This window comes from Convolutriloba macropyga, unplaced genomic scaffold (genome assembly GCF_964194025.1).
Source record: "Convolutriloba macropyga unplaced genomic scaffold, txConMacr16.3 SCAFFOLD_2224, whole genome shotgun sequence".
Classification (NCBI taxonomy): domain Eukaryota; kingdom Metazoa; phylum Xenacoelomorpha; order Acoela; family Convolutidae; genus Convolutriloba; species Convolutriloba macropyga.
In genome coordinates this window covers 24,957-34,379 of record NW_027449401.1, presented here as the reverse complement: position 1 = coordinate 34,379, position 9,423 = coordinate 24,957, and the positions used below count along the sequence as shown (strand labels likewise).

Sequence of the window (9,423 nt, the reverse complement as noted above, 5' to 3'; positions counted from 1 at the left end):
TTAGCGGTTCTATAAACATACATGCATACATATGTAATATATATATATATATATATGTATATATATATATATATATATATATATTATATATATATATATATATATATATATATATATATATAGTTATATTGATGTGTATGTGTGTGTGTGTGTGTGTGTGTGTGTGTGTGTGTGTGTGTGTGTGTGTGTGTGTTTGTATGTATGTGTTATAGTTTCTGCATGTGTGTGCTGTTCGTGTATTTATTTGCGTGTGTGTGATGCGCGTCTTTCTCTATCTGTTTCGTGTGATGTTTGTGTGTGATGTTTGTGTGTGGGGTTTGTGTGTGTGTGTGTGTGTGTGAGTCCTCTGTGTGCGTATGCATGATTGTTTATTTAATTTAATTTATTCAGGTTGCAAACACACTTCCTGATGGCCCTTTGATCGTGGCCTATGTCACAAATGACGGATTGACAGTTGACAAAGTTGTGAATGAAGCAGTAGCAGGTGCCAATGTCCTTATATGGTTCAGTTCTTCACTTTCTAAAAATGACACTACTGGAGAGGTTACGAATTTCTTCAAAAAAATTTCTGCTTTTGTGCATTTTTTTTTATTTTTTTTTAAAAAATTTACTCCGATCGACAGCGATATGTTGTTGTTTGCTCTTTTGCTCTCAGTCAATAAATTTTCGTTGTGATTGTCGCAAATATAATATTAAACAAATAATTTTTTAATATCAGAGTGCGAAGAAGCAACAAGTAAACTCTGTTGATTTTTTAAATAATTGAACTAAAATCGGTTTAAATTCATAAAGTAAAATATTGGCACAAAGAATTAATTAAAAGAACTTGCATGCAATACCATTTTGGACACTATAGAGATCCAATTTTAGGAAAGGGCCCCCTTATTTGAAAAAAAAAATGCTGGAAATTTTGTAAGACAATTACCTATTTTTTTTATTTTCCAGTAAATCTTTTTAATTCTGGGTTGTTTTTAGCCGGAAGTGCGATTTGACTGGAGCAAAAACATTTCCTTCATAGCCCAAGTGCAGCAGGAACTGAAGCAGATGGAAATACCAACAACCCACATGATGGGAGTGGGGGGATGGAATGCACCCCATCCAGACACTTCATTCACTGGCAATCAATGGTTCCAGGTATGCCCAGACTCAACCCTAGTTTTGTATGATTTCGTAAATTGTTGCTAATTTAGTACCATTTTTCCGCATACTTTTTCAATGTTCATTTTTAGTCAAAGATATTTTTCATTCAAAAAGTTATTGAAACACATTATAGACATGCTGATCGACTGCAAAAGCGTTCAAATTTGAATCACAATCTGCATATTTGGAAGAAAAAGTTTATAAAGCAAGATCTTGCAAGATAGATTTTTCTCTCGACTATGGAACTGGTTGGCGGCCAGTGGGACTTAAGTACCTCCTGTGTGCGTTCAAAAATAGTCTGCGTCATAAACGAGAACAAATGAAAACCTCGACCTGGGTTGATGTGAAACTATCACAACCGAACAATTTATCACGTCCAAAATTCAAATTTACAATGGGGGTTTATTTCCGGGGGGTTTATTTCCTATCTAAAATTGTGGGGGGGTTTTTTCCGTATGGGGGTTTACTTACTATCTAAAATTATGTCGTTTTTTTCCGAGGGCGAATCGGAATAACTTTTTAATAAAAAACTTGACAAAGTTATTTTTTAGGCTTGGAATGATTGGAATACTAATCTTCAAGAAGAGGTGCCTGGATTTGAAGGGTTCGATGGAATCGACTGGGACTTGGAGGGCAACGATGATTGTCAATACCAGACGTTTACCCAGGAGGCCTTGGATCTTGTGGGTGAAATGAGCCAGGTCAAGTACAGTCTTTAACATGTAAAATTTGGAGACACTGTGGTGCATTCCCCAAGAGACACCGGATGGCTATACCTCGCAACATCATACAATAAAAATTGTTATATTGCAAAACTTTTGCAAGAAATCGGAGGACCTCAAAAAAAGCTCCCATTACACTCAGAAATCAACATTGAATGTCTTTTTTATTAGTTGAATGTTTTTTGTGCATATGCCAGTTGAGTGATAAGGAACTTGTTTAAGTACATCCTGCCAAGTCATCCGAGTTCTTGATTTTCGTACCGAAACCTGGAATTCCTAAGAAAGATCTTGTAATCACAGTTTGAATAAAAAATTTTCAAATAATAGGACTGTGGTTAGATGCAAAATTTTTGATGCAAAGTGTGGTTTGATGCAAAGTTTACATGGCCTGCCAATTTCTGACCAATAGTCTTATCAGGATTTTATTAAAGCGTTTCAGGTTTCATTTCACAAGGAGGTTTTTTTTTCTAAGATCCGAGACTCCAGAAGTTATTGTTGCGAATCGTTTACAAAAACAGTCTCGAAATTCCCTTCACAGTTCCCCTCGAAGTACAGAAAATTGGTTCTTAAGCAATCTACATTTTTGTTTCAATAAATCACTGGAATAAAGACTATTTTGTCTATCAATATAGGTCGGACTATTGAGGACTTTGAGATCTCTATATTTATGCCAGTCCAAATTGATAAAAGATAAAATCAATGGCAGAGATATATTTCTAAGACCTGTATGTGCTAAAGGTTCATTTGAGTCATTTGAGTCACTGAAAGGTTGAATTTAAATAAATTGCACCGTAAATTAATACGTTTACTAAATACCAGTAGAATGGAGGTAAGCTGTATCATTTGGGTTTTCTTGCACTTGTTTATTCTTCATTTCATCTTTTTCAATACGTTGGGTTGTCTTGCGCTTGTTTATTCGTGATTTAATTTTTTTCAATTATAGAGAACCGCAAGAAGAAAACTTCAGAATTTTGTGTTCCGGTTATTTGTATTTCTACCCTCATGTTAACAGCTAATGATTACGGCAAGGAATTGTTAGAATAATTTTGAAATTTTCAAAGGGGAGAAGAAAGCAGCTGCCTGCAGTGGTTGTGTTTCCATAAATCTTTCCCGTTCCACTTAGCTTGCAACATTTCTCCGACGATATTCAGTTCATTTTTGGGCCTATATGATGCACTTCGCAGATTCACATTCATACTGAAGCGACATCTGGTTTTCGTATTTGCCGGGAAATATGAATGATTTAAGTCTTCTTTAATCCCACGGAAAATTTATCGAATCTTAAAAAAATAATGAGCCATAAAAACAAAAAAAACACCAAATATTGGAAACATAGGCGCCGAGAATTTGTTTTTACTTGCACTAAAAACAGCTGCAGTTGGTGAACTAGGAAGGATAGTCGATTGTTCTTTCCCTTGAAGCAATCTGCTTCTTTTGTCTGAAACTTGGGGAAAAAGATTCCCTAGTACAACGATCAGTTGCAAACGGTAAACAAAAAAAGAGTAGTTACTTTGTATTATTGGGTTGATTAAAATTAAATAACCTGCCTCTTCCCTGCTCAAACTAATCCAGGTGATGAGGCCTAAATTGAGGAAAGTATAATATTTGGTGCCAAATGCCCATACTAATACGTTGTTAGTCTATGCGCGCTTTAATTTGTTTGGCTCGTTTTAAGAGTAGTGACAATTAATGTTTTCATATGCTTGTTTGATATGCCGATTTAATTATCCCTTCACTGCTCTCCCTACTACCAGTCAATTTAATAATTAATTTTTTTTGCTGTCAAACGTTTGTTTGGCTGTCAGCTTCAATACTAATCCCAGCTCAAAACTAATAATACGGTTAATTGAGATCAAGTTAAGTAATTTTTTATAAATTATGAATTCTTATTTTGGATTCTGTTTGTTTTTGAATCGAGAGAAAACAGCTTCAGTTTTTTACTAGAAAAGTTTTAAATAATCATAATTTTTGCATTTTGGACCTTTCTGTCAATTTTTATCCCGCACTCCAAAAATATAGTGCAGATTTCTTTTTGTATCCGAGAGCTAGAGAGGTGAAAACGATGTGGAGATGGGCTTAAAACGTTCACGCTGTGAGAACCCGTCTCAGTTCTTCTAAAGTTGAATTATATAGAGTAAGCATGAGAACAGGAAAGCAAGCAGAGGCCATGATCCTAAATAATTTATTTACTGAGAAATCTCAGAAAAATCTGGATTGTTTCAGTACGGTTTAAGGAAATTAATCTTTAACTCTGATTTATAAGAAGAAAAGATGACAAAAGGGAAATAGGCAACTCAGCATTTAAAGGTTTTTCACTGAGCATGACCTCTATATTTATTTCGAACCTGTATTATATTATATTAAATACAATTTGCGTTATATAAAACAGGGTTTGGAAAATTCTCTCATGTAGAAAATTTTAATTTCATTTTTTTTATAAATATGAGTGGGTAAAATAGTTCCAGTTCGGCCCAATTAATTTTTGTGCGATTTCGCGCATTTTGATATATTTCCAGGTGCCGGAATAGTCGATGAACCTAAGCAAATTTAGACGTCTGTTAAAATCAGCAGCTCATCGAAATTATTTGAATTACATGCTGAGATGAGAATTAATACAATTAATTTGAATTTTCTGCTAAATTTGATGTAGGAATAAATTTTTTTTACTATATTTATGGATTCCGATTTCTTACACTGTCAAATCTGAGAGACAAAGTTTACACAAAATTCTACTGAAATCTAAATGTCATTTTGTGGAATCGCGCGACAGATATTTGATATCGTTTGTTTTTTGGCCTGATTCAACCATGTAACCTTTATTACCAACTTTATTATCAACTTTTTTACCTTTATTAGGAAACTTTTAGGACAATTGAAGAGATGATATCGAACAAAAAAAGATCCCTGCAGCGGGCACTGAGCCCATATTTGATAGTTGTAATTCAGAAGTTTTATCGTAAATTTTTCTTTTCATCAATATCGTTTTTCTTCGGCAGTTCGCTATTTTTCACTGGTTAGTTTCTGTGTCAGTAAGAATCTTCTGTCGATTACTTGCATTTATCTCACATCAGTTAGTTAATATTTCAGCAATTGAAACAGCATGGCTACATCGTGTCTCTAGTTCCACCTCAGTCCTACTTCGACTTTCAAACCTCTCAGTTCTCTACCTATATCTATTTCCCCCCGGGTGACCCCTGGCACCAGAACTTCACATACGCTGGACGCAACGTCTATGCATACTGGCTGGCCAAGTATGGAACTACAAATGTTGATCAACCAGGTTAATTTTGCATAATCAACTAAACTTGAACAGTTTAACATCACTATTTGTGTTAATATACAATCATAATTACAATCATAGGATTCATCATTAAAAAAAATTATCCCTGTAATTATATCAATTTTGCGGCGGTTGATTTTTATTAAATTGTTTTGCCAAAAAACACGAGATTTTAATCTTTGACCATTTTTGATAAATAAATCGTAATGAATCGAATGAAATCGTTATGAATCAAGATAAGAACTTGTTATGAGGCATGATTTACTGGCGCGTATGGAAAGACATTGCGAATCTTGTTCTTTAAAGTGGACTCCTATGATTCGCTTCATTAGTCTTCATTTTATAAAGCTGCATACAACTAGGGTATGCAGTGATTTAAAAATTTTTTTATGTCGAAAGCAGAAAATGTTTGGAGCGTGGATGCATTTTGTGATGTCTATTTATTTATGTTTTAAGGTCACGATAAAAAATCAAAATCAGTGCCAACATTTGATTTTGTTGATGTGCAGTTCTACGAGGGTTACAGCCGATCAGGTTAGTGTGTGGTTTCACAAGCACACACATATATACAGAAGGGCACTGTTTGTTTTTTGTTTAGGTTACGCTCTTGACGTTCAAAACATGACTTTTGCCGATTATTTTGTGAATGTTTATCTCCAAAATATTTCTCGAAATTCATGGGAAGTCAACTTTTCCGAGAACTCTTCTCTTCCTGATCAGATTATCATCTTATCAATTGCAGAAAAACTTGTGATTGGTTTTGCGGTTACGAAACTGAACAAAAAAGTGACGTACATCTCTCCTGAACAAATTGCAGAAGCTTGGAATGTTCTAGAAAGTTCTGGAATGGCAACACCACGAGGTCTTATGTTCTGGAATATGAAACTTGAGCCTGATGATACGAATGATCCTTCCAATATGGCCAATGCGTTTAATGAGATTTTGCACACGAGGGAAAATTCCGAAAAATTTCGACCAAATTGTGTGTAAATCGAATTCCGGTTGAAAATGATCACTTGTAGTACAAAATAGTGTCCAAATGACATACTGGTCAGAACCCATTTCAAAGCCTTTTCCTTTATCATTTTATGATGTTTCACAGTGTTTGCGATTTTAGAATTTTTGTTAAGAAATTTCAGCTCTATATCTTGATTCTTTTTTCTGAATAGACCAGGTTTCTGCATAATTTTGTCTGAAGGAGAGGTTGAAAAATTATTTTCGTATAATCTCAATGCATCACAAACCAGATCGTGCGTCACATTTTTTAACGATTCCCAGCTATTTAACCAAGGGATTTTAAAATTTTAAATAAAAAACTGCAGACAAAGTTTTTCAATTAAAGCCGACATTTGCTATGAATGAACTTCAATTACAGTTCTCAGCGGGATTGGTTTATAGAAATTGTTATATTAATTCCACTATTTCCGTATATGAAATCCTCACACCGAAATCATACGAAATCCTCAACGAAAATCAGAATAATAAAAATCAGGCTTGAAACTTGCTAAAAGCTACATGCAAAGTGCACCGTCTAGGTTTTTTAATGTCCTAAGTAAATGTTCTAATTTTGATATTCCTTTGTAATATCTCAGTTAATGGCAAAATTCTCCTCAGTCCAGATCATGAACCAGTCAAAGTGTCATGGGGGCAGATTTTGAGAATGATGCCACGCACACAGTTTTCAAGGTTGCAGTTTAATCCTCATGACTAGCTTGAATTTTTCTGTGGGTGGTTGATTTCAATTCTCCCTCCCCGCTCATTGTGTTAGACAATGTAATGAAATTACTCTTTGTTTTTCTGCGAATTTTGACTAATTTTGCCGTAAATTTTCTCTTCACATTGGTTTAATTACCTTCAAAGTAATTAGGGATCTTAGGGGCTCTAGCAAGTGTCATTGTTTCATTTCCGCGGATAGCATTTACTGATATTTACTAGGTCAGTTTGTTTACAGCAACTTACAAATACTCAAAAATAAACTGGCCACAGTCAGAAACAACTGCTATTCTCTTCACCGCCTTTTTGCACCCCGGGTTGCTCATCATACACAATTCCTAGTAGTCATACAAGGTCATATATGATTTGTATCATTTCTTAGTAGTCATACAAGGATCATATATGATTTCGTAGAAATCATGCAGGGATCATACAAAAAAATTCATAGCCTAAAAACTGTATATCTTTCATTTTCTTTTGATGTTGAAAAAATTTCCTCGAAATCATACGAGGTCATTTATGACACATAAAACATTGATTGGTTCCACAAATTACCGTATAATGTAGTCAGATGGCATAATAAATTATTATATCGCATTTGCTTTCCACATTTGATTCTTTGTGTGGTCGAAAAGAATAACTTTCCAACTTAAATATATTCCGAAAAGGAAATTGAGATTATCTTCAAAAGTTTTTTCCATTTTTTTTTATAAACGAGCAATTGTAGGTATAAGCTGGCTTCAGAGAATATCAGAACATTATTTATGTGTTCGAACTTACTCTTTAATTGCGTGCCCAACTTTGCAAATAATATTGTACGTTTGGGTCTTTTGGCGGATCACAAAGTGATGCCCGCGAATCACATCAGTGAGTCCTTGCCGAATGAAATTTTTAAAAGACATAAATGGATGGTGGAAAATAGATGAATGATTCTTGGTACTCATGCTAAGATCATATATGATTTCTTTGTAGTCATACAAGATTCATATATGATTTCCTAGTAGTCATATATGATTTCGTAGTAGTCATACAAGGATCGAACTAGGAAATACGTTATGATTTGTATGATATCATATATGATCCTTGTACGACTACTAGGAAGTGGTGACCCGGGACCTTTGTAAAAAGCTAGAAGCCATTCAATGGCAACTGGCACAAAACAGAATGTTCTTTCGAACAATCGCTTTCAAGTGTGCGTACACGGTCCTAAGGGCGTTAAAAAACAGTAAAAATCATTCGGACAATAAAAGGATTGAAAAGTAACTGGAGAAAAATATTTTCTCAAATGAATCTTTCATATTTAAGCAGGTCTCTGCAAAGCTTATCAGTTTGCAGGGTGATGAAATTCATTCTTTTTCATTTGGGGCGGAAAAAAACTGAAGAAGTAGTGATGGTTAAAATGTTGCTAAATTGTATTGTGTGAATGTGTGAGCAACAATAACAGCTGGCATTTGGCTTCAATACATTTGTAAAACTTAAAAATGTGTCCTATTATCTTATCAGCAATTGGTGTTCATTTTTCTATAACTTGTTAGAGATCAACGGTGGATTGTTAGGTAGTGTTTCTTTTCAGTGTATTTTCTCGGAAGTTAAGTTTTTGATTAATGAAAGGCCAAAGTCAGAGTCATCGCGCACTTTTGAATACAAACTTGAAAAAGAGAGAACCAGATGATCGAATTAAATCCGATTGAATGTTTCACTAAATTTTCGTGATAGATTAAAAATTCTAAGCATAAATTTATTTTATTATCAGTCCATCACTTCAAGTGTTAATATCTATACTGAATTTTTTTTATCGAGGATTTAAAAAATTGATTGCTCTATATGAGCTAATTTTTGTCGCTTTTGTTAACTTTTGGCACTCATTATCAGATCATTTTATCTGTGTATTTTAACCCCTCCTTCGTTTCAATCTAGAGCCATTTCCCCGTACACTGATAATCCTTAACTCTGAGTCTCAATTATACCAGCTTTCAAAGAGATAAAAGATTCTTGGTACAAGAAACTGAGAAAATTATAGGGTTTAATTAAAACTTCTGAGAAAAATAACTTTTATCATAAAATTTTTGGATGTTGGATGATGTTTGCAAGATGTCTGCATTCGTTATTTTTTATTGGAATGAAACTTTGAAACTTTGTTTTTTAAGTGAAATCCGAAACACTGAGAACACTTTGTTTTTGACTTAACAACAAAACACTGCTGACAATTTTTTCAAAAATTGCTTTTCATTCTATATTCGCTTTTATGTAAGAAGGCAATCGAATTGATGTTAAATGAACTATTTTTAGGTGTTAGCAGAACTATCTGTATTACACATTTTTCAGTCGAGTACACTATGCGCTGATGCGTTTGAGGTTAATAAAATGCGAGCCTGATTACGTAATCTCTTTTTACTTAACCTGTTCGTGCCCCCCCCCCGCACGTTATGCAACAGCGAGTTACAGAGCATCTGCCATCATATAGTAAATTATTTTGCAAAATAGGTCACGTGCGCTTGGGGTGCAAATAATATGCATCCATTGAGCCACGGGACAGAAACAAAAAAAGGTCCGAAACAAAATTTTTGT

The 9,423-nt window shown here is 34.2% G+C and overlaps 1 protein-coding gene across 1 annotated transcript; it reads left to right on the top strand.

Annotated features, from left to right (window-relative positions):
- Positions 1 to 390: 390 nt before the first annotated feature.
- Positions 391 to 6,294, top strand: LOC142355015 (uncharacterized; the record flags this gene model as incomplete). Its single annotated transcript, XM_075407321.1, has 6 exons — positions 391 to 543; positions 976 to 1,134; positions 1,692 to 1,841; positions 4,950 to 5,142; positions 5,599 to 5,676; positions 5,741 to 6,294. Coding segments are annotated over 6 exons (1,125 nt in total), but the record flags the coding sequence as incomplete, so codon positions are not given.
- Between the last annotated feature and the right edge of the window lie 3,129 nt (positions 6,295 to 9,423).